Source organism: Rhinoraja longicauda, chromosome 19, assembly GCF_053455715.1.
Source record: "Rhinoraja longicauda isolate Sanriku21f chromosome 19, sRhiLon1.1, whole genome shotgun sequence".
NCBI classification, from domain to species: Eukaryota; Metazoa; Chordata; class Chondrichthyes; order Rajiformes; family Arhynchobatidae; genus Rhinoraja; species Rhinoraja longicauda.
Genome location: NC_135971.1, coordinates 20,093,089 through 20,120,947, shown reverse-complemented (window position 1 = coordinate 20,120,947; position 27,859 = coordinate 20,093,089). Strand labels below are relative to the sequence as shown.

At 49.3% G+C, this 27,859-nt stretch overlaps 1 protein-coding gene across 1 annotated transcript; it reads left to right on the top strand.

Annotated features, from left to right (window-relative positions):
• The first annotated feature begins 2,080 nt into the window (after positions 1–2,080).
• On the top strand, positions 2,081–27,859 carry LOC144602877 (uncharacterized). The gene is made up of 6 exons (XM_078415999.1): positions 2,081–2,174; positions 15,178–15,576; positions 20,092–20,226; positions 24,939–25,018; positions 26,476–26,595; positions 27,309–27,859. The coding sequence occupies exons 1-6, from the start codon at positions 2,081–2,083 to the stop codon at positions 27,441–27,443; spliced, it is 963 nt and encodes a 320-aa protein (XP_078272125.1). The 3' UTR covers positions 27,444–27,859.

Sequence of the window (27,859 nt, the reverse complement as noted above, 5' to 3'; positions counted from 1 at the left end):
CCATTCTTTCATCACATGTCAGTTCCGCCATCCCGGGAATTATCCTGGTGAGCGGTCAGTATGGGAATGGGAAGGGGTTTCAGAAGTTGCTGCTTCCACCAACCTCTAACTCTTTGTGAACCAGCCTTTGTGAAAGAGAGTTCCCAAACTCTGAGATAGAAATTACACCTCATATGTCTAAAAATGGCGAACCCATGTTTTTAAACAGTGACCCCCGGTTCTAAATTATCCCCCAGGTGTAAACGTGCTCTAACGTCCATCCTGCAAAGACTTTTCATTGATTAAGAAATAACAGTATCACAGGCATATAGACTCACACAACACCCAAAATGTAAATGATATACACAAATGCATGGTGGCGCAGCAGTAGAGTGCCTGCCGCACAGCGCCAGAGACCCGGGTTTGATCCAGACTATGGGTACTGTCTTTACGGAGTTTGTACCTTCTCCCCATGACCGCATGGTTTTCCCCGGGTGCTCTGGTTAATTGGCTTGGTATAAATTCAAAATGGTCCCTAACGTGTGTGGGACAGTGCTAGTGTGTGGGGATCGCTGGTTGGCACAGGTTTGGTGGGCCGAAGGGCCTGTTTCCAAGCTGTATCTTTAGAATAATCTAAACTACAGTAAACTAAACTAAATCACGTCTAAATTCTACAAGACAGTGAAAAGAAAAGGACTGTGAAAAAAAATGCACAAGAGGTTAGTGCAAAACATAAATAGCAAACAAGTCCATGGTACGACAAGATGTGTCCAAGGTCCTCCATTTCTGACTTGACTTGAAGGGAGACACAACATGCTGGAGTAACTCAGCAGGACAGGCAGCATCAGAAGGAATGTCGAGACCCTTCTTCAGACTTGACTTGACTTGAATTGACATGTTGCTGTTAGCAAACTTACAACTGTTGAGTCTGTTGTGTTCACACTGACCACAGCGGGCCTCTCACTCAGGGAAATTGGAACTGGCCATTCGGCCCTGCAAGCCTGTTCTACCATTCACTGTCATCGTGGCTGGTGCCTAGCTCCAGTTTTCTCTCAGTCCCTCAGTGTCTACCCCACAGTAAATCAGAAGATCATAAGTCATAGGAGCACAATTAGGCCATTCGACCCATCGAGTTTACTCCACCATTCAATCATGCATCCAATCATAACATAGAAACACAGTAACACATTGAAACACAGAAAATAGGTGCAGGAGAGGCCGTTTGGCCCTTCGAGCCAGCACCGTCATTCATTGTGATCATGACTGATTATCCACAATCAGAAACCCATGCCTGCCTTCTCCCCATATTTTTCCTTCTCGACTCCATTTTCCTGTCTTGATTGAGCTGGCAGTTTGTTCCATACACCCACCACCCCTTGTGTGAAGAAGTTACCCCTCAGATTCCTAGTAAATCTTTTCCCCTTTCACCCGAAAGCTATGTCCTCTGGTCCTCGCTTCGCCTACTTTATCCATCTGCCCGATCTATTCCCCTCATGATTTTCTACACGAAGGAACTGCGGACGCCCGTTTACACTGAGGATAGACGCAAAACGTTACTGTGCACAGAGTGCTGTGGAAAGTGTTTGCACCCGCGAGTTGTTCAGATGGAGAGCCGTACGAAATTAAACACTCCCCCCTCCCAGACCTGCTTCTCGACAAGAACTGTCGCCTCCCCCAATTTCGACTTGAAGTCTAACGGAGACGTTTCGCTTTCCCTCTGCGACTTTTGGCCCTGATGCAGTTGTGTTTAATTTAGCTTTTAGTTTAGAGGTACAACGCGGAAACACCGAGTCCGCACCGACCAGCGACGCCCCGCACACTAACACTCTCCTAACACGCACTAGGGAGACATTTCACATTGATACCAATTTTGGAGTGTGGGGGGGAAACCGAAGATCTCAGTGAAAACCCCCGCGGGGGCACGGGGAGAACGTACAAACTCCGTACAGACGGCAGCCGAGGTCGGTATCGAACCCGGGTCTCTGGCGCTGCAAGCGCTGGAAGGCAGGAACTCTACCGCTGCGCTTTTGTGAGTGGTACCCGCCTTCGCCGAAGCGCCGCTAGACACCTTGGAACTCCATCCTCAGTTGCTCCCCGGGAGATGTCCGAGCGTCTCAGACCGCGGCGAATGACTCGCAGGGCAAATGATTTCTCCAGCACTGCCATCCTCGTCGCCGCTTGGGCTTGTCTCTCGGGTAAGTCGGGTGAGATTGTTCTCTTTTTCTTTGTTCCCTCCACATCGGAATCCTCCACAGTGTGTAAAATCACGAGAGGAATAGATCGGGTGGTCTCTTGCTCAGAGCAGGTGAATCGAGGACCAGGGGACACGGATTTAAGGTGAAGAGGAAAGGATTTAATAGGAATCTGAGGGGTAACGTTTTAGCACAAAGGGCGGTGGGTGTGTGGAACGAGCTGCCAGAGGAGGTAGTTGAGGCTGGGACTGTCCCAACGTTTAAGAAACAGTTAGACAGGTACATGGATAGGACTGGTTTGGAGGGATAAGGACCAAACGCGGGCAGGTGGGACTCGTGCAGCTGGGACTTGTGGGCTGTGTGGGCAGGTTGGGCTAAAGGGCCTGTTTCCACATTGTATTACACTATGACTCTAAGTTGTTACTGCACAAAGGGATTACCAACAGGTCGGGGTAGGGGAATGTCCGGTGGAGATTAATTCAAGATTAATTGTTTGTTAATTCAAGTCCACAGTCAATTGTAAAATTATCCTTCGAGTGTGTAAGCTGGTTGGTGTGAACTCGGTGGGACGAAGGGCCTGTTTCCCCGTTAACATAGAAACATAGTAACACATAAAATAGGTGCAGAAGAGGCCGTTTGGCCCTTCGAGCCAGCACCGTCATTCATTGTGGTCATGACTGATCATCCACAATCAGTAACCCATGCCTGCCTTCTCCCCATACCCCTTGATTCCGCTAGCTCCTGGAGCTCTATCTAATAATTCATCCAGTGAATTGGCCTCTACTGCCTTCTGTGGCATCACTCTATGACTCTATGCTCTCTGGAGATTTTGCCTGACCCGCTGAGTCACTCCGGCACTTTGTGTTTCGATCAAGATTATATATACCAGTGGTCTTTCCTCTGCCCACCTTTGCCAGCCTGCGAGGCGCTGTTTACCCTGCTAGTGCAGCTGGGCAATGTTGGCCTGTGTGGGCAAGTTGGGCTGAAGGGCCTGTTTCCACGCTGCGTCACTCTTTGACTCTTTTAGTTGAGTTTAGTTTAGAGATACAGTGCGAAAACAGGCCCTTCGGCCCACCGGGTCCCCGCCGACCAGCGATCCCCGCACACTAACACTGTCCCACACACACTAGGGACAATTTTCAGTTACCAAGCCGATTTACCTACATACATGTACGTCTTTGGGATGTGGGGGGAAACCGAAGGGGTGTCTTTGGGGTGTCGGAGAAATACTACGCAGGTCATGGGGGAAACGTACAAACTCCACACAGACAGCGCCCGTAGTCGGGATGGAACCCGGGTCTCCGGCGCTGTGAGGCAGCAACTCTACCGCTGCGCCACTCTATTGTCAGATGCCTGGCTTTGAAGGCACTGGCGTTTGTGGGGGAACCCGTCGCTAGTTCAAGCCTCGAACTCTCCTCGTCTCAAGCAGGCGGGTACCGTGGCAGGGTAGAATTGGCTTACCCGAAACGTTACCCATTCCTTCTCTCCAGAGATCCTGCCTGTCCCGCTGAGTTGCTCCAGCTTTTTGGGTCTATCTTCGGTTTAACCAGCATCTGCAGTTCCTTCCAAAACAATATCTCCCTCATGCTCTCCCGCCCAGCACCTGAGTTACCTGGAACTCCAAGGTGAAATTTACACTCATAATATTCACACTAACTTTATTCAGAATTAGATTGAGCTCTTGGGGCTAATGGAATCAAGGGATATGGAGGGAAAGCAGGAACGGGGTATTGATTTTGGATGATCAGCCACGATCATATTGAATGGCGGTGCTGGCTCGAAGGGCCGACTCCTGCACCTATTTTCCTATGTTTCAATCGGCTTTTCATTGCTGATATCAGGTCATCCCGTGACCGAATGTTTCATACATTAGAGAGAAGTATCATTTGTTCTATATCTCTCTATATCACAATCTATATCTCCCGTTTCCCCCTCCCCTGCCTCTCAATCAGAAGAAGGGTCTCGACCTGAAACATCACCTATTCCTGTTCTCCAGAGATGCCGCCTGTCCCGTTGAGTTACTCCAGGTTTTTTTGTGTCTCCCTGCAGTATCAACCAACATCACTAACAAAAGAAGGTAGACACAAAATGCTGGGGTAACTCAGCGGGACGGGCAGCGTCTCTGGAGAGAAGGAATGGGTGAATAGACAATAGACAATAGGTTCAGGAGGAGGCCATTCGGCCCTTCGAGCCAGCACCGCCATTCATTGTGAACATGGCTGATCATTCTCAATCAGTACCCCGTTCCTGCCTTCTCCCCATACCCCCTGACTCCGCTATCCTTAAGAGCTCTATCTAGCTCTCTCTTGAATGCATTCAGAGAATTGGCCTCCACTGCCTTCTGAGGCAGAGAATTCCACAGATTCACAAATCTCTGACTGAAAATGTTTTTCCTCATCTCAGTTCTAAATGGCCTACCCCTTATTCTTAAAATGTGGCCCCTTGTTCTGGACTCCCCCAAGAAGGGTCTCGACCCGAAACTTCACCCATTCCTTCTCTCCAGAGATGCTGCCTGACGAACTGATTTACTCTAGCGTTTGTGCGTCTATCTTCGGTGTAAACCGGCATCAACAGTTCCTTCTGGCTCGTTCTCCATGGATGTTGCCTGACCCACTGAGTCACTCCAGCAATTTATGTTTCAATCAAGATTATGTGTAATAGTGGATACATTAGAGTGAGTTATAAACTGGAATCTAATTGAGGGGGTGAAAGCAAGGAACTGCAGATGTTGGTTTACATAACAGGATACAAAGTGCTGGAGTAACTCAGCGGGTCAGGACCCATTTTCAGACTGAATGTTCATTCATTCAGGCTTGTATGAAGAAGGGTCTCGATAGAAAACGTCACCTACCATGTTGTCCAGAGATGCTGCCTAATCTGCTGAGTTCCTCCAGTACTTTGTGTTTTGCTTAAGACTCCGGCAACTCCTGTCTAACCATGTCCCGGGAAAAAACCTCAAAGACCCGAAGATGGACACAAGGTGCTGGAGTAACTCGGCGGGGCTGGTAACATCTCTGGAGAGAAGGAATGGGTGACGTTCCGGGTCGAGACTCTGCTTCTCGACACGAAACGTCACCCGTTCCTTCTCTCCAGAGATGGGGTGCCTGTCCCGCTGAGTTACTCCAGCATTTTTGTGTCTGTCTTCGGTGTGAACCAGCATCTGCAGTTCGTTCCTGCACAAACAAAGACCCGGTTGGAAATGCCGTCCCGTTTCCGCCAACATTCATCTCCAACGCATCCTGCAGCGAGGGCCCAGCGGTCGGCTGCTTTTCCCGGCTCCGTCGCCGAACACTGGTCCTTGAAGTTTAGTTAATTTAGGTTACTTTACTTTATTGTTGCGTGTACCGAGGCAACAGTGAAAAGCTTTTTTGTTTGTTGTTGGTGCTATCCAGTGAGCGGAAAGACAATACACGGTTCCAATCAGGCCGTCCACAGTGTACAAGGTACAGGATAAAGTGAATGACTTATAGTGCAAGCTAAAGTCCAGCAAAGTCTCATTAAATAGGGAACTGCAGATGCTGGTTTACACCAAAGGTAGTCACAAAATGCTGGAGTAACTCAGTGAGGCAGGCAGCATCTGGGTCATTCCTTCTCTCCAGAGTCGCTGCCTGTCCAGCTGAGTTACTCCTGCATTCTGTGTCCATCCGAAATCCGATTAAAGATTTTCTGAGCGTCTTCAATGAGGTAGATGGTAGGATAGGACTGCTCTGTAGATGTTGGTAGGATGGTTCAGTTGCCTGATGAAGCTGAGAAGAAACTGTCCCTGACCAGTCCACGGCCTACTCCTGCACCTATTGTCTATTGTCTATTGTCTATTGAATCTGGAGGTGTGCGTTTCCAAACTTCTGAACACCTTGCCTGATGGGAGGGGGGAGAGGGAATGGTCGGGGTGAGACTAGTCCTCAATTATGCTGGTGGCCTTGCCGAGGCAGCGTGAGGTGCAGATGGAGTCAATGGAAGGGAGGTTGGTGTGTTGTAATGGTCTGGGCTGCATCCACGGGGCATCTGAAGGCCTTGGCTGGTTCTGTTTGCTTGGTCAGGCAGCGAATTACAGGTCATAATTACCACTACGAGGAAAATGTGTAGACTCTGAAGATAGACACAAAATGCTGGAGTAACTCAGCTGGACAGGCAGCGTCTCCGGAGAGAAGGTATGAGTGATGTTTCGAGTCGAGACCCTTCTTCAGACTGAAGTATATGCGTATACTCTACCAGTTTTGTTTTCTTAAGATTCTGGCATCTGCAGTCTTCTATGTGTCGTGGTTCTCATTTCAGTCTGAAGAAGAGTCTCGACCAGAAACGTCACCCATTCCTTCTCTCCAGAGATGCTGAGTTATTCCAGCATTTTGTGATACCTTGTATATATGACAATAGTCAATAGACAATAGACAATAGACAATAGGTGTAGGAAGAGGCCATCCGGCCCTTCGAGCCAGCACCGCCATTCAATGTGATCATGGCTGATCATTCTCAATCAGTACCCCATTCCTGCCTACTCCCCATACCCCTTGACTCCGCTATCCTTAAGAGCTCTATCCAGCTCTCTCTTGAATGCAATCAGAGAATTGGCCTCCACTGCCTTCTGAGGCAGAGAATTCCATAGATTCACAACTCTCTGACTGAAAAAGTTTTTCCTCATCTCAGTTCTAAATGGCCTACCCCTTATTTTTAAACTGTGGCCCCTGGTTCTGGACTCCCCCAACTTTGGGAGCATGTTTCCTACCTCTAACTTGTCCAACCCCTTAATAATCTTATACGTTTCAATAAGATCTCCTCGATAAGATATATATATATGTGTGTGTGTGCGTGTGCGTGTGCATGTGTGTGTGTGTGTATTTGTGAGTATGTGTAGATATACACACAACATCCTTTTTTTCTCTCTCATTTATTGTATTGTTTACAGAGTACTATGTTTACATATTCTGTTGTGCTGCAGCAAGTAAGAATTTCATTGTTCTATCTGGGACAGATGACAATCAAACACTCTTGACTCTTAGCATTTTAAATCTGACAGTCCTGGTTAGCTCGCAACCAAAACTTTTCACTTTAATTTAAATGCTCCAGATGGAAGAGCAAAGTTTCTCCAGTCAAATTTGACAGTTGTACCAGTCAACCTTTGGGAGGAGATACAACACCTAACGGCACTGATGAAAGAAGGCCTGTCCCCCTGTCATCCTGGCCCATGTTATCCCTTCCTCCCTGTTATCCCCCTCCTCGTCTAACTATCGAGGTGGCATGGTGGCACAACTGTAGAGTTGTTGCCTCACAGAGCTGGGGACCCGGGTTTGATCCTGACTACAGGTGCTGTCTGTACGGAGTTTGTGCATTGTCGCATAGGTTTCTCCGGGTGCTTCGGATTCCTCCCGCACTCCTAAGACGTAGAGGTTTGTAGGTTAATTGGCTTCTGTAAATGGTAAATTGTCACCAGTGTGTAGGATAGAGCAAATGTCCGGGGATCTCTGGTCGGCGCAGACACGGTGGACCGAAGGGTTTGTTTCTCTAAACTAGCTCTCCAAACTAAATCTCTAAACTAAACTAAAATTTAGTCCGGAGATGCATGGTATCTCTAAACTAAACTAAACAGCTCTTCATGTCACTGAAACAAATGGTTCCATCACACCGGCCTTCTCTTTGTGGGAACCCCATCTGTGCAAAGAGGCTGCTTTACTCTTTACGTGTGCACAAGTCATGGTACGTGACAAGGCACATTGAGAAAGTAGTTAATAAGTTACACGCAATCATGAGTTTTATTCATAGAATGCTACACTGAACTATTTATGAAACACCGGTTCACCTCAAACTGGAGTGATATATTCAATTCTGGTCAACCATTTTAGAAAGGATGTGAACACGATAGAGAGGACCCACAAACATTTAGATACAGGATGGATAAGAAAGGTTAGAGGGATATGGTACAACGCATGTAGGTGGGACTAATGTAGATGGGGCATTTATGGTCGGCATGGGCAAGTTCGGCTGAGGGCCCTTTTTCCATCCTTTTTTTAATTTATATTTTTATTAAGAAATACGACACATGAAAATTAAAAACAATGTCAGTTCAATGATGAGAATCACAGTCAATGGATAGAAACAAAAATGGCAATACTACAATCAAAGTACTGTGTATCTCAATAGATTGAAATAAAAACTAGTCATACTTTCTGTGTTTCAAAGATATAATAAAACAGAACAAAACAAAGCAAAGCAAAAGACAAAAAAAAGGATCCGTTAGTTCGGAGACAGAGATTGCAGAGAGTGGAAAAACGTAAAAAAAGATTGCCACTTATTATAAAATTTATCAGAATTGCCACTCAGTGAATATCTAATCTTCTGTAACTTTAGAAAGGACATGATATCACTGAGCCACTGAGAGCTGGAGGGAGCTTTAGTAGACTTCCAGTGAAGAAGAAGATGTTGTCTTGCCAGTAGGGAAGTGAAAGCAAGAATGTCTAATTGCATGGAGGTGTAACGGTTGAGGTCTTCTGGAAGCCCAAATATGGCAATATGGGGAGAGATGTTTATAGTTATCGAAAGTATTTTTGACATAGTATTAAAATAGTTCTGCCAAAAGCAAAATAATAATGGACAAGAATAGAACATATGGATTAAATTGCAGGATGAAGAGTGACATCTGTCACAGCTGTCGGTGATATTGGGATAAATTTGTGACAGTCGAGCTTTGGAAAAAATGAATTCTAAAGAGTACCTTAAACTGTATGAGAGTGAGACGAGCACAAGTCAACGCTTGTGTGAATTTTATTAAGAGCAGCGTCCCACCAGTTATCCTCCAGGTTCCATCCTGCATGACTCTATGACTCCGTACAGCATGGAAACAGGCCCTTCAGCCCACCAAGCCCACACTGACCATTGATCACCAAGCACACTAGCTCCATGTTATTCAAAGAAACATAGAAAGTGCAGGAGTAGGCCATTTGACCCTTCGAGCCAGAACTGCCATTCAATATGATCATGGCTGATCATGCAGAATCAATACCCATTTCCTGCTTTCTCCCCATATCCCTTGATTCCATCAGTCCTAAATCTAGCTCTCTCTTGAAAACTTCCACTTGTCATCCACCCCGTACACATTAGGAGCAATGTACAGAGACCTACAAGCCAGCATGAGATAATGTCTACCTCATTGGAGACCCTCGAACTATCTTTGATTGGGCTTTACTGCACTTTATCTTGCACTAAATGTATTTCCTTTGTCATGTATCTGTACACTGTGGACGGCTCGATTGTAACCATGTATTGTCTTTCCGCTGACTGGTTAGCACGTAACAAAAGCTTTTTATTGTACCTGGGCATACTGGCAATAAACTTTCCTAACACTTTGACAATATGAAAGAGAATGCTTACTGGGATGAGAGAATGGTTATGAAGAGGGATTAGAGGGGCTGTGGCAGCTTTTATTGTGCAAGAGAGGTTGAGGGGCGATTTGGTGATAAATATATAAAATAATGAAAGGTCTGGACAGAGTGGTCGGTAGGAGGCTGTTTTCTTCAAGGAGTGATTGATAGAAAGACATGGGTGTAAAATAAAGGAAAAGACTGATAGTCATAGTTATATAGCATGGAGTCAGACCCTTCGGCCCAACCCGTCAATGCTAACCAAGTTGCCTCACTAGTTATTCCCACTTGGTTGATGTCTCTCCAAACCTTTTCTGACTGTTTAGAGCAACATGAGGTGAAATTTGTTGGAAGGAACAGCAGATAATGGCTTGCACCGAAGATGATACAAAATGCTGGAGTAACTCAGCGGGACAGGCAACATCTCTGGATAGAAGAAACGTTTTGTTTAACGAAGCACAAAGTTGAGATCTGGAATGCACTGTTATCTGGGGTTGTGGGGGTAGGTTCCACTGTGATTCCTAACAGGGAAGTGGAGAAACACGGCAAGAAAAATAATGACAAAACTATTGAGAATGCTGTGTGGAACCAGCGAGTTATCCTGTAAAGCGCAGGCACGGAATGAAAGGTTGAATAGTCTTCTGTGCTACTTTCACTCTACCATTCGATAATATAGGGCAACTCAATTCAAAGTTCATATTGTTGTGAATTGTGCTATTTTCTTCAAATTTTCGTCAACTACAAGATTTTCTTCGACTTAAAATTTATCAACCAGTTGGTTGGGTGCGTTGCCTCTTCAATGGTTCTATGGTTCAATGGTGCTTTATTGTCACATGTGCAAATTGCACAGTGAAATTCATCTGTAATACAGTTCAGTAAAGTATGGCCACAACACAGCACAATCCCCCCATTAGCAAAGTGTACAGTAGTCCGCTGAGCCCGTGTTACCTTTGATGTGTGGTCTCGTTTGGTCTCTCTCTCCCTCTCCCTCACTCTCTCTCTCTACCTCCCTCTCCCTCACTCTCTCTCTCTCCCCACTCGCTCGCTTGCTCTCTCCCTCCCTCTCATGACCACCTTTAGCTCCGAACTACATAGACTTAGTTATTATAGTTATTATTGATACATTATTAATACATAGTTATTATTGCACTATTATTGGGGGGTTTTTTGTGTGTACGTATATATATATATATATATATATATATATATGCTGGAGTATATTTATATATCAGTCTCATGAAGGGGCTCGACTTGAAACGTCACCCATTCCTTCTCTCCCGAGATGCTGCCTGATCTGCTGAGTTACTCCAGCATTTTGTGATTAAATACCTTCGATTTGTACCAGCATCTGCAGTTATTTTCCTACACTATATATATACATTATATATATATATATATATATATATATATATAAATACATACACACACCCACCCACACACACACACCCACACACACACACATATATATATATATATATACGAAACGTCACCCATTCCTTCTCCCCTGAGATGCTGAGTTACCCCAGCATTTTGTGATTAAATACCTCCGATTTGTACCAGCATCTGCAGTTATTTTCCTACACTATATACACACACACACACACATCTCAGGGGAGCAGGAATGGGTGACGTTTCGTATATATATGGTCTATATATACAATGGCCTGTTTCCTTTATCATCCTTTTTTGGAATATCTATAATTCATTGTTCTTTATCTCTCTACATCAACGTCTATATTTCTTGTTTCCCTTATCCCAATCCAGTCTGAAGAAGGGTTTCGACCCTTTACTTTTGTGAATAGCTGTTCCCACCGTTACTCCACCTTTTTGGTGTCTATCTTTGATCTATATATATATATATGTGTGTGTTTGTGAGTATGTGCATATATACACACACTGAACTTGTTTCCTCTCTGTCGGTTATTATATTGTTTAATATGTTTACATATTCTCTTGTGCTGTTGCAAGTAAGAAGTTCATTGTTCTATCTGGGACATATGATAATAAAACACTCACGACTCATCCTCCTGCGCTCCAAGGAAATAGTCCTCGCCTGCTCAACCTCTCCCTCTAGCTTAGACCTTGGGTCCGGGCAATATTCCCGTAAATCTTCGCTGCACCTTTTACCAGTTTTCATTATATGGGATCCCCGCCACATCGCCACGTTGGCCTGGACACTCCGACGTGTGGGACTGGCGTAAAGAGGAAAGGTTTCTGTGCGATGGAACCACATCAGCCCTCCTCTACCCGCCCCCCCCCCCCCCCCCCCCCCCCCCGCCGCCGCCGCTCAGTGTAAGAAAGGACAGGGCAGCCGTGTTATCCTGCGAGTAAAAAAAAAACTTTCATAAAGCAACTGCCATGAACTGTGAACATGTAAACACACAATGCTGGAGTAACTCAGCGGCACAGGCAGCATCTCTGAAGACAAGGAATGGGTGACGTTTCGTGTTGAGACTCTGATGAAGGGTCTCGACCCGAAACGTCACCCATTCCTTCTCTCCAGAGGTGCTGCCTGTCCCGCTGAGTTACTCCAACTTTTTGTGCCTATCTTCGGTTTAAACCAGCACCTGCAGTTCCTTCCGACACAATTTGTAAAAAACGCGCATGTGTTTGAGGTAGGTGTCGGATTTTTCTCTGGATTTTTTTTACTGTGATTTTGTTTTGGATGAATGGTAGCGGTAGAGTTGCCGCCTCACAGCGCCAGAGACCCGGGTTGGATCCCGACTACGGTGCTGTCTGTACGGAGTTTGTATCTTCTCCCTGTGACCTGTGTGGGTTTTCTCCGAGATCTTCGGTTTCCTCCAACACTCTGAAGACGTGCAGGTTTGTAGGTCAATTGGCTGGGTGTATAAATGTAAATTGCCCCAAGTGTGTGTGCAGGATAGTGTCAGTGTGCGGGGATCGCTGGTGGGTGCGGACTCGGTGGGCGAAGGGCCTGTTTCCGCGCTGGATCTCTAAAGTTTCTAAAGTAACTAAATTAACATGTATTGTAGAGTCGGGATGACAACCGCAGGGGACAACTGCCGCTTGAAATGTGTAGCTCTGGCTTTGTGGGACGTTGTGGAGGAAGCAGAGGGTTGGAGGGACTGGGGTTGGGACGCTGTACGGGGGGGGGGTAGAGGGACGGTGTAGAATGAGCGAGGGGAGAGGGACGGTGGAGAAGGAGGGGGTGGAGCGACGGTGTAGGACGGGGGGAGAGGGGGGGTGTAGAAGGACGGGGGGAGAGGGACGGTGGAGAATGGGGGGGAGGAGAGACGGTGTAGAAGGAGGGGGAGAGGGACGGTGTAGAAGGAGGGGGGAGAGGGACGGTGGAGAATGAGGGGGGAGAGGGACGGTGTAGAAGGAGGGGGTAGAGGGACGGTGTGGAAGGAGGGGGGGTAGAGGGGGGTGGAGAAGGAGAGGGGGAGAGTGACGGTGGAGAATGAGGGGGGAGAGGGACGGTGTAGAATGGGGTGTAGAAGGAGGGGGTAGAGAAGGAGGGGGGAGAGAGATGGTGTAGAAGTGGGGGGGGGGATAGGGGTGTAGACGGAGGGGGAGAGGGATGGTGTAGAAGGGGGGGAGAGGGACGGTGTAGAAGATGGGGGGGAAGGACGGTGTAGAAGATGGGGGGGAAGGACGGTGTAGAAGGAGGGGGGGAGGGACGGTGGAGAAGGAGGGGGGAGGGACGGTGTAGAAGGGGTATAGAAGGAGGGGGTAGAGGGGGTGGAGAAGGAGGGGGGAGAGGGACTGTGGAGAATGAGGGGGGGAGAGGGACGGTGTAGAAGGGGTGTAGAAGGAGGGGGTAGAGGGGGTGGAGAAGGAGGGGGAGAGGGGACGGTGGAGAATGAGGGGGGAAGAGTGACGGTGTAAAAGGAGGGGGGAGAGGGACGGTGGAGAATGAGGGGGGAGGGACGGTGCAGAAGGAGGGGGGAGAGGGACCCTTCTTCAGTGGTTCGGGATAAGGGAAGCGAGAGATATAGACGGTGATGAGGAGAGATAAAGAACAATGAATGAAAGATATGCACAAAAGTGACGATGGTAAAGGAAACAGGCCGTTGTTAGCTGTTTGTAGGGTGGAAACGAGAGGTTAGCGTGACTTGGGTGGGGGAGGGATGGGGAGAGAGGGAATGCCGGGGCTACCTGAAGTGAGAGAAATAAATATTTATACCACTGGGTTGTAAACTGCCCAAGCGAGATATGAGATGCCGTTCCCCCAATTTGTGTTTAGTCTCACTCTGTGAAATCTAATCCAGACTGGCGCCCGTCTGAAACAAAGCCCAAGTCTTGCCTGTGGGCCGGAGAAGGCCAGTGTGTCCCAGCGCCTTTGTGTAGCGATTCTGCTCTTCAAAAGCACTGTGATCCGAAAAGCGCCTTCGCGACCCCGGGGAACATTTTACAGCCGGTGGGGAGCCGGTTGTATTGTGGTCAAGCCTATTCCCCCAGTGTGTTGTTGCAGCGTGTGTCCACACTCTAGCCTTCCCCCCGCACCTTCCCCTCTCTCACCCCTTCCCCCACTCTCCCTGCCCCAACTGTACACCCCCCTCTTCCCTTACCCTCCCGCTAATCCTACCCCCACCCTCTCACTCCCCTCCTCACCCTCTCATCTCCCCCCACCCTTCCCACTCCACTCTCTCCTCCACTCCCTCCTTGCCGGCCCCCAGCCCTCTAACATCACCTACTCCCCGTTCACACTCCCTCTCCCCCACCATCATGCCCCCACACCCTCTCCCCATCCACCTCACTCCCTCCCACCTCCCTTCGCACACCCTCCCGTCACACCCCCCTCAACCTCCCACCCCCCTCCCACACCTCCCTCCGCTCCCACTCCCCTCTTCCCTCTCCTCCCCACTCCCCTTCCATCATCCCTCTCCTCCCACCCCCACTCCCCTTCCATCATCCCCTACTCCCCTTCCACTCCCCCGCTCACCACTACCGGTTCTCCCTCCCTTCCCCTTTCCTCCCTCCCTCTCTACCACTCTCCCCACCTCTATCTTCCCCTTAACCTCCCTCTCCACCTCCCACTCCCCCCCCCATCCCTGCCACTCCAACCCCCTTCTTCGCCGCAGACTGGGTCAGTATCGTGTTGTTGATTCGCCGCCAGTCCCCCCCCCCTCTCCCCTCCACACCCCTCCCCCCCCACCCCCTCCTCCCTCTCCCCCCCCCCACCCCCTCCTCCCTCTCCCCCCTTCCTCCCTCCCTCCCTCCCTCCCTCTCCCCTTCCTCCCCCTCTCCCCCCTTCTCCCTCCCTCCCTCTCCCCTCTCCCTTCCTCCCCCACACCCTCCGTCTCCCCACTTCCTCCCCCTCTCTCTCCCTCCCCCCTTCTTCCCCCCTCTCCCTCCCTTCCTCCCCCTCTCTCCCCCCTCTCCCTTCCTCCCCCCACTCCCTCCCTCTCCCTCTCCCTCTCCCTCTCCCTCTCCCTCTCCCTCTCCCTCTCCCTCTCCCTCTCCCTCTCCCTCTCCCTCTCCCTCTCCCTCTCCCTCTCCCTCTCCCCTTCCTCCCCCCACTCCCTCCCTCTCCCTCCCTCTCCCTCCCTCCCCCTCTCTCTCCCTCCCTCTCCCCTTCCTCCCCCCACTCCCTCCCTCTCCCTCCCTCCCCCTCTCTCTCCCTCCCTCTCCCCTTCCTCACCCCTCTCCCTCCCTCTCTCTCCGTTGATCCTTTATCTATTGTGTTGCAGCCTCAGGAAGCCGGGTCACTGTGAGCGTCCGTGAGAGAGAAGTGAACGGGACCGTCGGCCGCTCGGCCCTTCTGGCCAGCAGCTACTCCATACCCGACCTCTGCTCCCAGCTAACAGTAGAGTGGCGTTTACAGCCCAGCACAACTTCGCTTGTGAGACTGACCCGATCAGACTGCTCTCCGCACCCTGACCGACCCGGTTGTAACTGTTCAGATCGATGGACGGTCGGTCCAGCCCACACGGGGCGAGTCCAACTCTACGCCGAGAATGGGTCCCTGCTACTGCGGGATTTACGGCGCAATGACAGCGGAGTGTACGAGATATCGGTTTACAGCGGCGGAAACAACACTGCTAAGGACAACGTGACATTAACGGTGTACAATGAAAGCACTGAGACAGGTAGGAACCCGCGCAGCGTTCAAACACAGGTAGCGTTCAAACACAGAGGGGACACTTAATGCATGAAAGTCTAAACAGCAATGGGGTAACAAAGCGGGGTCATTAAAGTGAGAGAAACCCCCTTCCCTCCCATCGACGGTAGAGTTGCCGCCTCACAGCGCCAGAGACCCGGGTTCGATCCTCTGTGGACGCTGTCTGTACGGAGTTTGTACGTTCTCCCCGTGACCTGCGTGGGTTTTCTCCGGGTGCTCCGGTTTCCTCCCACACTCCAAAGACGTACAAGGTTTGTAGGTGAATTGGCTTCGCTAAAATGGTGAATTGTCCCTCGTGTGTGTGGGATAGTGCGAGCGGTCAATGGACAATAGACAATAGGTGCAGGAGGAGGCCATTCGGCCCTTCGAGCCAGCACCGCTATTCAATGTGATCATGGCTGATCATTCTCAATCAGTGCCCCCGTTCCTGCCTTCTCCCATACCCCCTGACTCCGCTATCCTTAAGAGCTCTATCCAGCGGACTCGGTGGGCAGAAGGGCCTGTTTCCGCGCAGTAACTCTAAACTAAACTAAACTACCCCCGGGTCTGAAGAAGGGTCTCGACCCGAAACGTCCCCCATTCCTTCTCTCCCGAGTTACTCCAGCATTTTGTGAATAAATCGATTTGTACCACCATCTGCAGTTATTTTCTTAAACTACCCCCAGGCTCCCCTCCCCCCACGCTACCCCTGCGTGCCTTCCCCAACCCCTCCATTCCCCGCTCTCCCCACTTTCCTCCCTCCCACCTCCTCCACCTCTCTCCCCCCTCCCACCTTTCTCCCCTCTCTCCCTCCATCCCTCTCCTCTCCCCCCCCACTCTCCTCCCGGCGTTTGATCTCCTCTCCCCCCGTCGTGTCTTCCTCCTCACTCTCCCTGGTGTCCTCCCTCCTCTCTACCCCCGGTGTAGGTTCTGTGACCAGCCCGACATTGAAGCCGAAGCCACTACATATTGGGAGGGGCCGTTAAGCGGGGCTTGGGTGAGAAACCGCGGGCATTGCATCTTTGAAGATGTTCCTGTTTCACCGCGTGGGGGTTGCTGAGCCGAATTTCATTTCACACCGTTAACTGAACCGTGTCACACAACGCTCGTGTGTGTCGGGGAGATTTGCTTAGTAATGTCTCATCAGCAAGAATCAAGTCACGAGTGTTGAATTGTCACCTTCCCATCAGGGTCTCGACACGAAACATCGCCCATTCCTTCTCTCCGGAGATGCTGCCTGTTCCGCTGAGTTACTCCAGCATTTTGTGTCTTATCTTCGGTTTTAATCAGCATCTGCTGGGACCGTGAATTAGCTGTAGCCTAACAGTCCTGGTAAAAACAATAAGTACAAAGAAATATACAATCAAATGAATAATCTTTCATGGAATTGTGTTGGAAGGAACTGCAGATGCAGGGTTACACTGAAGTTAGACACCAAATGTTCACAAGAATTGTGTTCAGTTCTGGGCATCGTGTTACAGGAAAGATATTGTCAAGCTTGAAAGGGTTCAGAGAAGATTTATGTGGATGTTGCCAGGACTAGAGGGTGCGAGCTGTAGGGAGAGGTTGAGTAGGCTGGATCTCCATTCCTTGGAGCGTAGGAGATGAGGGGTGATTTTATAGAGGTGTATAAAATCATGAGAGGAATAGATCGGGTAGATGCACAGAAGCTCTTGCCCAGAGTAGGGGAATCGAGAACCAGAGGACACAGGTTCAAGATGATGGGGAAAAGATTTAATACAAATCTGAGGGGTAACTTTTTCACACAGAGGGTGGTGGGTGTGTGGAACAAGCTGCCAGAGGAAGTACTTGAGGCTGGGACTATCCGAACGTTTAGGAAACAGTTAGAAAGGTACATGGATAGGACAAGTTTGGTGGGATATGGACCAAACGGAGACAGGTGGGATTAGTGTAGTTGGGACATGCTGGCCAGTATGGGTAAGTTGGGCTGAAGGGCCTTTTTCCACACTGTATCACTCTGTGACTCTAAGAATGATTCCAGGAATGAGTGGGGTTAACAGACGATGAGCGTTTGACAGCACTGGGCCTCTGCTGGAGTTTAGAAGGTTGAGGGAGGACCTCATTGAAAATTGCAGAATAATGAAATACATAAATAGAGTGGATGTGGAGAGAATGTTTCCACTGGTGGGAGAGGCTAGGACTAGAGCTCATAGCCTCAGAATTAAAGGCTGCACTTCTAGAAAGGAGACAAGGAGGAACTTCTTTAGTCAGAGGGTAGTTAATCTGTGGAACTCATTGCCCCAGAGGGCTGTGGAGGCCAAGTCATTGGATATTTTTAAGGCAGAGATAGACAAATTCTTGATTAGAATAGGTTAGGGGGAAAAGGCAGGAAAATGGGATTAGGAGGTAGAGATCAGCCATGATTGAATGGAGGAGTGGACTCGATGGGTCGAATGCCTAATTCTACTCCTATAGCTTGTGAACGTGTGAAAAGTGATGGAGTAACTCAGTGGGTCAGGCAGCATCTTTGAAGAAAAGGAATAGGTGATGTTTCGGTTGAGACTGAAGAAGGGTTCCGACCAGAAATGTCATCTATTCCTTTTCTCCAGAGAAGCTGCCTGATCCGCTGAGTTACCCCAGCATTTTGTGTCTATCTTTACTCAAACCCTATCTTGCACTAAACGTGGTAACCTTTATTTGTACACTGTGCAGAGATTGATTGTCATCAAGTATAGTCCTTTCTTGACTGCATATCAGGTAACATACAAGCCTTTCACTGTACCTCCACACATACTAATGTCACCTTAGTAATAAACTAATCTAAACTAAAATAGCTAACCATAATAGTGCAAAACCCTAATACGATATGATAGAACTTGATAGTAGGGAAATTGATCTGCCAACAGTCATAGAAACATAGAAAATAGGTGCAGGAGGAAGCCATTCGGCCCTTCGAGCCAGCACTGCCATTCATTGTGATCATGGCTAATCGCCCACAATCAATAACCCGCACCTGCCTTCTCCCCATATCCCTTGATTCCACTTGCCCCTAGAGCTCTATCTAACTCTCTCTTAAAAGCACGATAGCGCAGCGGTAGAGTTGCTGCTTTACAGCGAATGCAGCGCCGGAGACTCAGGTTCGATCCTGACTACGGGTGCTGTACTGTAAGGAGTTTGTACGTTCTCCCCATGACCTGCGTGGGTTTTCTCTGAGATCTTCGGTTTCCTCCCACACTCCAAAGATGTACAGGTATGTAGGTTAATTGACTGGGTAAATGTAAAAATTGTCCCTAGTTGTCCCTAGTGTGTGTAGGATAGTGTTAGTGTGCGGGGATCACTGGGCGGTGCGGACTTGGTGGGCCGAAAAGGCTTGTTTCCGCGCTGTATCTGAAATATGAAAAAAAAATGAAATCCATCCAGTAATTTGGCCTCCACTGCCCTCCGTGGCAGAGAATTCCACAAATTCACAACTCTCTGGGTGAAAAAGATCCATCTCACCTCAGTTTTAAATGGCCTCCCCTTTATTCTAAGACTGTGGCCCCTGGTTCTGGACTCCCCCAACATTGGGAACATTTTTCCTCCATCTAGCTTGTCCAGTCCTTTTATAATTTTATATGTTTCTATAAGATCCCCTCTCATCCTTCTAAGCTCCAGTGAATACAAGCCTTGTATTTTTAATCTTTCCTCATATGATAGTCCCGCCATCCCAGGGATCAATATCGTGAACCTACGCTGCACTGCCTCAATTACAAGGATGTCCTTCCTCAAATTAGGAGACCAAAACTGTACACAAAACACAAAACACAAATCATAAAACACAAAATACATGAAACATGAAATTAAAGTGACGAGTGGAAAGGTTTGAGGATATGCAAAGATTGGGAGGGGGTGGGGGAGGGAGTCAGTCTCAGCCTTCCCCACGACAAAAAGGGGGAGGGGTGGGGGGAGTTATACAGTTTAATCCGTAGTGGAACCAAAGACCTGGTCCATGGGAGATCGCATATGCTGTGGTTACTGTTGTGCAATGTTCAAGAGCCTGATGGTTGTTGGGAAGAAGCTGTTTAGTCTAGTTTAGTTTAGAGATACAGCACGGAAACAGGCCCTTCGGCCCACCGGGTCTGCACCGACCAGCGATCCCCGCACATTAACACTATCCTACACACACTAGGGACAATTTTTACACTTACCAAGCCAATTTACCTACGGTTCAGACCTGTACGTCTTTGGAGTGTGGGAGGAAGCTGAAGATCTCGGAGAAAACCCACGCAGGTGACGGGGAGAACGTGCAAACTCCTTACAGACAGCACCTATAGTCAGGATTGAACTCAGGTCTCCGGCGCTGCAAGCACTGTAAGGCAGCAACTCTACCGCTGCGCCACCGTGCCGCAGTTCTTGAAGCTGGTGGTCACAGTTCTTACGTTGTGGCGGTAGAGAGATGGGAGGGTGGCCAGGGTGGTGTGGGTCTTTTGTGACATTGGTTGCCTCATTGAGGCAGTGGTCCTTCCGGCTAGTTTATTACAATAACCCAACTGTTTTATTGCAGAAAGTGTGACCTCCACTTACGGGACTCCAACAGTTTCTGGGCGAAACAACGCGATGATTATAGCTGTACCCACGTGCCTTGTCCTGATCCTAATCATCATCGGCTTGTCCATAGTGCTGACCAAAGCTCTCAGGCGTAAGTGACCCTTCCTGACCCAGTGAATGGTAGTCAGCATCTAGTGGTAGGTCAAAGGTTTACAAGGGATGCCAACACCATCCCATATATGGGACAAGGTGACGTCACCGCCCCGTGCCCCACGTGACCTCACCCAATCAGCGGCCACGTGCTCCCGCTCCACCAATGGCGGTCGTCCGGGCCGGCAGGCGGGTTGCTAGGCAACCTCCGTTAGGCGGCGCCCGGGCCTCCGAGCCAAAACTGTCCGGACCTACACTATCCGGACTTACACTGTCCGGGCCTACAGCGTCCGGGCCCGGACTTTAGAAGGATGAGAGGGGATCTTATCGAAACGTATAAGATTATTAAGGGGTTGGACACATTAGAGGCAGGAAACATGTTCCCAATGTTGGGGGAGTCCAGAACCAGGGGCCACAGTTTAAGAATAAGGGGTAGGCCATTTAGAACAGAGATGAGGAAAAACTTTTTCAGTCAGAGAGTTGTGAATCTGTGGAATTCTCTGCCTCAGAAGGCAGTGGAGGCCAATTTTCTGAATACATTCAAGAGAGAGCTAGATAGAGCTCTTAAGGATAGCGGAGTCAGGGGGTATGGGGAGAAGGCAGGAACGGAGTACTGATTGAGAATGATCAGCCATGATCACATTGAATGGCGGTGCTGGCTCGAAGGGGCGAATGGCCTACTCCTGCACCTATTGTCTATTGTCTATACAGCGTCCGGGCCTACAGCGTCCGGGCCTACAGCGTCCGGGCCTACAGCGTCCGGGCCGACAGCGCCTAATATGGGACAAGGGTGGTCCCATACGGGGCAAACCAATTTGCCCAAAATACGGGATGTCCTGGCTAATACGGGACAGTTGGCAACCCTAACGTTTACTCACGACGTCTTGGCCTCACATACCCAGAGAAAAGTGCAGATTGCACCAGGACCGTGCAGGAAGGAACTGCAGATGCCAGTTTAGACCAAAGATTGGCACAAAAAGCCAGAGTAACGCAGCGGGTCAGACAGCATCTCTGAAGAAAAGGAACAGGGGACGTTTCGGGATGAGACCCTTCTTCAGACTGACAGTCTGGTGCAAATAATTTCTTTTCAATGGTGTTGAAATTCAAAGTCGTGTAAAGCATACCTGATCTCCCGGTTGCTAAACACTTTAATTCCCCTTCCAATTCCCACAATGCCCTTTCTGTCTCAGGCCTCCTCCATTGTCAGAGTGAGGCTAAATGCAAATTGGAGGAACAGCACCTCATATTTCGCTTGTGCAGCTTACACCCCAGGGGTATGAATATTGATTTCAATAACTTCAAATAACCCTGGCATTCCCTCTCTCTCCATCCCTCCCCCACCTAAGTTGCACCAGCTTTTCATTATCACCTCGCTACAGCTAACAATGACCTATTTCCTTTCTCATTATTACATTATTTTAATGCATATTTTCATTCCTTTGTTCTATATCTCTACATCATTGTCAATATCTCTCGTGTCCCTTTCCAGTGACTTTCGGTTGGAAGAAGTGTCTCGACCCAAAACGTCACCTAGTCCTTCTCTCCAGAGGTGCTGCCTTTCCCGCTGAGTTACTCCAGCATTTTGTGTCCATCCAAAGCATAAACAGGTTTTGTGGAAAGGAAAGACCCAACAGACAGGGAAAACTCAGCTTAAATTCCAAACCAAACTATCCCGGCTGCTAAATAACATAACATAACATAACATAACAACACTTTATTGTCACTCGGCACAACACCGAGCGAAATTTCAGCAGTCACACAAAATACAGCAAAAAGAAAAGAACACAGGACACCCGACCCCAACACAAACATCCATCGCAGTGACTCCAAACACCCCCTCACTGTGATGGAGGCAACAAAACTTCCCCTCTCTTCCCCCCGCACCCACGGACAGGCAGCTCGACCCCTACCGAGGCAAACGACACGCACAGCCCCCGCAAGGGGATGGAAGGCCCCCCGGCCGAGCCGCCCCGGGCACCGAAACGTCCCGCGGCCACACCGGGCGATGTTAAGTCCAACGGCCGAGCCGCACCGGGCACTGAAACGTCCCGCGGCCGAACAGCGCTGACGATGTTAAGTCCAGCGGCCAAGCCGCACCGGGCACTGAAACGTCCCGCGGCCACACCGGGCGATGTTAAGTCCAGCGGCCAAGCCGCACCGGGCATTGAAACGTCCCGCGGCCGAGCCGCACCGGGCACTGAAACGTCCCGCGGCCACACCGGGCGATGTTAAGTCCAGCGGCCGAGCCGCACCGGGCACTGAAACGTCCCGCGGCCGAGCTGCGCCGGCAATGTTAAGGCCCGCAGCCGAGCCGCACCGGGCACTGAAACGTCCCGCAGCCGAGCTGCGCCGGCAATGTTAAGGCCCGCAGCCGAGCCGCACCGGGCACTGAAACGTCCCGCAGCCGAGCTGCGCCGGCAATGTTAAGGCCCGCAGCCGAGCCGCACCGGGCACTGAAACGTCCCGCAGCCGAGCTGCGCCGGCAATGTTAAGGCCCGCAGCCGAGCCGCGCCCCGGGGAAGAGACCTAATAAAATAAAGGTTTCCCCCCGCCCCACCCCCCCCACCCCACCCCACACCCCCACCACACACCCCCACCACACATACACAGCCAAAAACAGAAACAAAAACCATCCCAACACCGACACAAACAAAAAAAAAGAAAAAAAGACAACAGACTGCCAGAGAGCCGCAGCCGTTAGGCGCAGCCAACTCCTCCCCCAGGATGTTATGTTATGTTATGTTATGTTATGTTATGTTATGTTATGTTATGTTATCATCTCTCATCACCTCCCGAACACAGGGTGGCCGCAAAGCCTTTCACTTTAGTTTAGTTTAGCGATACAACATGGAAACAGGCCCTTCGGCCAATAGAGTCCATGACCATTGATCACCTCTTCCTATTAGATAGACACAAAAAGCTGGAGTAACTCAGCGGACCAGGCAGCATCTCTGGTGAGAAGCAATAGGTGACATTTCGCGTCAAGACCCTCAAAACGTCGCCTATTCCTTTTCTTCCGAGATGCTGCCTGACCCGCTGAGCTACTCCAGTATTTTGTGGTTATCTTCGGTGCAAATCAGCAACTACAGGTGTTCTTTCGGGATGTGTAGGAACGAACTGCAGATGCTGGTTTACACCGAAGACGGACACAAAAAGATGGAGTAACTCAACAGGTCAGATAGCATCTCTGGAGAAAAAGAACAGGTGACGTTTCCAGTCAAGACGACCCGAAACGTCACCTTTTCCTTCTCTCCAGAGATAGACAATAGACAATAGGTGCAGGAGAAGGCCATTCGGCCCTTCAAGCCAGCACCGCCATTCAATGTGATCATGGCTATTCATTCTCAATCAGTACCCCGTTCCTGCCTTCTCCCCATACCTCCTGACTCCGCTATCCTTAAGAGCTCTATCTAGCTCACTCTTGAATGTATTCAGAGAATTGGCCTCCACTGCCCTCTGAGGCAGAGAATTCCACAGATTCACAACTCTCTGACTAAAAACGTTTTTCCTCATCTCTGTTCTAAATGGCCTACCCCTTATTCTTAAACTGTGGCCCCTGGTTCTGGACTCCCCCAACATTGGGAACATGTTTCCTGCCTCTAACGTGTCCAACTCCTTAATAATTTTATTAATGGTATCTGACCCACTGAGTTACTCCAGCTGTTTTTGTGTCTCGGGATGTTACCTGACCCACTGAGTCACTCCAGAACTTTGTGTTTCTCAAAGATTGTTTTTAATATTGGATACATGGGAATGATTTATAAACTGGAATCTAACTGAGGGGTAAAAGCAAGGACCTGCAGATGCTGCCGAACCAGCTGAGTTACTCCACCTTTTTGTGTATGTCTGTGATTTAAACCAGCACCTGCAGTTCTCCCCTAACCTTCTTGACAATCACTCCGTGTGATCCCATCTCCCATCCACTCAGCACACATTATGGGGTAATTTGTAGAAGCCAATGAACCTAAAACCTGCACGTGTTTGGGATGTGTGAGGAAAGCCGTGCAGTCACAGGGAGAACATGCAAATTCCATAAACTCCGTACAGACGGCACCCGTGGTCGGGATCAAACCTGTGTCTCTGGTGCTGTAAGGCAGCAACTCGACCACTGTGTCAGGAGAATTTCACCACGTTTTGGCTGCCAATTAGCACATGGCTCACACTTTCATTTCGTCCGTCTCTGGTCCCCTCATTTCTCTGTCCACCCCTCGGGCTAAATTAGTGACCAATACCCACTCTAAACCTAGAATAAAAAGCTAGAGTAAACTCTATATGTGTACTATTTTAATCCAGTATTAATGCATTGTGTTTAGTTTAAGTTTAGTTTAGAGATACAGCGCGGAAACAGGCCCTTCGGCCCACCAAGTCCGCACCGATCAGCGATCCCCGCACATTAACACTATCCTACACACACGAGGGGCAATTTACATTCATACCAAGCCAATTAACCTATAAACCTGTCCATCTTTGGAGTGTGGGAGGAAACCGAAGATCTCGGGGAAAACCCCTGCAGGTCATGGGGCGAATGTACAAATTCTGTACAGACAGCACTCGTAGTCAGGGTGGAACCCAGGTCTCTGGCGCTGTAGGGCAGCAGCTCGACCACTGCGCCACCGTGCCACCCTGCGTCCACCATTTAATGGCTACAAATTGGTATGACTTTGGATAATGCACAATTAGAAATTCTGTTGCTATCTCGTTGTTTTATGTCAGATTATTGTCGAAGGAGTAAGTCGGACACCGCGGAAGGATTTGTTGGGTTTAACAGAGTTTCACGGCAAGAGTTGAACAAGGTAAGTGGGCAGTGGGTTAGAGGAAGGACAAATCAATGGCAAAATAAAATCTGCTTCATCAGTTGTGTCAAATGGCCTCTCTTCCTTGGCCGAAGATGTCAGCATCTGGGAGGCAAAGGAAGTGGATGCAATTCTGGTTGACACGTTTGGGCAAAAGGCCAACTGCTGAAGGGTCTGAAGAAGGGTCTCGACCCGAAACATTGTCACCTCTTCCTTTTCTCCAGAGATGCTGCCTGATCCGCTGAGTTACTCCAGCACTTTGTGCTGAAGCTGCAGAAACTCATCGTATCAGGAGAAGGAAATGGACAGTTGATGTTTCGGGTTGGAACCTTTTCTCTGGACTAAAAGAGTGGGGAGGAGAAACCCGTAGGAAGTGGGGGGGATGGTGGGGGGGGGGGGGGGGGGAAGGAGGAAGGAGGTGGCACCTGATCAGTGAATCCAGGTTGAGAAGGGGATGGATTGTTGGATGTAGTTAAACTGAGGTAACGAACGATGGTAATAGCAACGGTGTCTGGGATGTGAATGATGGCGGTGACCAGGGGGTCGCAGATGATGGGATCTGGTGGGAAGGGAAGGGATGGTGGTGACTGGGACCAAAGAAGAAATATGTGCAGGAAGGAACTGCAGATGCTTGTTTCAACTGAAGATAGGCACAAAACGCTGGAGTAACTCAGCGGGTCAGGCAGCATCTCTGGATAGAAGGAATGGGGGTCTGAAGAAGGGTTTTGTCCCAAATCGTCACCTTTTCCTTATCACCAAAGAAGAGAAGTTAGGTGGGCAAATGGCAGCAATACGGAGGGGGGGCTGGTGGGAGGACCTGATGAGAGGAGAGTGTGGGTGATGGGAAGATGAGACGGTTGAGGAAGAAACTGCTTAATTCCTTTAGTCAGGGTGGTGAATCTGTGGAACTCATTGCCACAGATGGTGTGGAGGCCAAGTCATTGGGTATTTTTGAAGCAGAGATCGACAGATACATGATTAGTAAAGGTGTCAAGGTTTTTTGGACAAGGGGGGACCTCATTGAAACTTACCAAAATAATGAAAGGCCTGGATAATGTAGATGTGGAGAGAATGTTTCCACTAGTGGGAGAGTCTAGGACCAGAGGTCACAGCCTCTGAATAAAAGGACTTTCCTTGAGGAAGGAGATGAGAAGAAAGTTCTTTCGTCAGAGGGTGGTGAATCTGTGGAGTTCATTGCCACAGAAGGCTATGATTCTATGACTCCATGTGCAGGCGGTTGAAGTTAGTTTATTTTGGCTTCATGTTCAGCGTAGACACTGTGGGCTGACGAGCCTGTTCCTGTGTTGTACTTTTCTATGTTCTACGTTCCAACTTTCCTCTCAAAGTATCTGAAAACTTAATCTTCCGCCTTTAAGCACTTGTTGCCCGGCTGCGTACTTTCTCGCAGCAACTCGAATATTGCATCCCGTTAATTGTCCTCTCTCTGTTCTTCACAGGCCCGGGAATTAAATTCACGGGTTTCGACCACATACTGCCTTCTCCAGCGTCCTAAGGCCAACAGCCCAGCAACCCCAGATGGACAGGACGCAGGCGTTGTCTATGCTGTTTCACAGAAAGTGGGTATTTTTAAGGCAGATACTCCTGATTAGTAATGGGTGTTATGGGTTATGGGGAGAAGGCAGGAGAATGGGGTTGAGAGGGTAAAATAGATCAACCATGATTGAACGGCGGAGTAGACGTGAAGGGCTGAATGGCCTAATTTTGCTCCTGTGATTTATGAACTTATGAGTGGGGGGGTGTAACGTTGTGGGGAAGAAGAGTATGTGTGGATGATCGGGTGGATAGAGGAACAGAGGGGCAGATGAATAGTACACCAGCTCATGCCTCCCCTCCCCCCCCCCACCTCTGCTTTATACTAGTTATCTCCCCTCCACTCTCACAGTACAACCATAGAGTCTTGACCCGAAACGTCTATCCACTTCCTTCCCCAGATACTGACTGAGGAGTGGATCCTCAGAATGGGACAAGTGTAGATGGGGCATGCTGGTCGGCACGGGCAAGTTGGGCTGAAGGGCCCGTTTTCACACTATGATGCTATGACTCCATGTGCAGGCGGCTGAAGTTAGTTTATTTTGGCTTCATGTTTAGCGTAGACACTGTGGGCTGAAGGGCCTGTTCCCGTGTTGTACTTTTCTATGTTCCAACTTTCCTCTCAAAGTATCTGAAAACTTAATCTTCCGCCTTTAAGCACTTGTTGCCCTGCTGCATACTTTCTCGCAGCAACTCGAATATTGCATCCCGTAAATTGTCCTCTCTCTGTTCTTCTCAGGCCCCGGAATTAAATTCACGGGTTTCGACCACATACTGCCTTCTCCAGCTTCCGAAGGCCAACAGCCCAGCAACCACAGATGGACAGGATGCAGGCATTGTCTATGCTGTTTCACAGAAAGTGCAATGCAGGTGAAGGGCCTGAACGCCAGAATTTTGTTGGGAAATTGGATCAGCTAACAGCGCCAACAGGGGAAGATGGACACAAGGGCCTGGGATGGGAGAAATGTCACAACCCCCGGCCTTTCTCAAAGAATCAAAGTGCTGGAGTAACTCAGTGGGTCAGGCCGCATACACTGGAGAACATGGATAAGTGACGTTTCGGGTCGGGACCCTTCTTCAGACCTTAAGTGGTGGGGGAGGTGGGGGAAGAAAGCTGGAAGAGAGGAGAGGCAGGACAAATATTGGCGAGTGATGGGTGGATACAGGTCTGGGAGGCGGGAGGTGTTTGTTAGGCAGACGGTTGGACAAAGTCCAGAGATGAAAAGACAAAAGGTTTGAGATAAGAACAGGAGAGTTGCAAATTGTGAAGCTAGAGGACATAATGTGAAC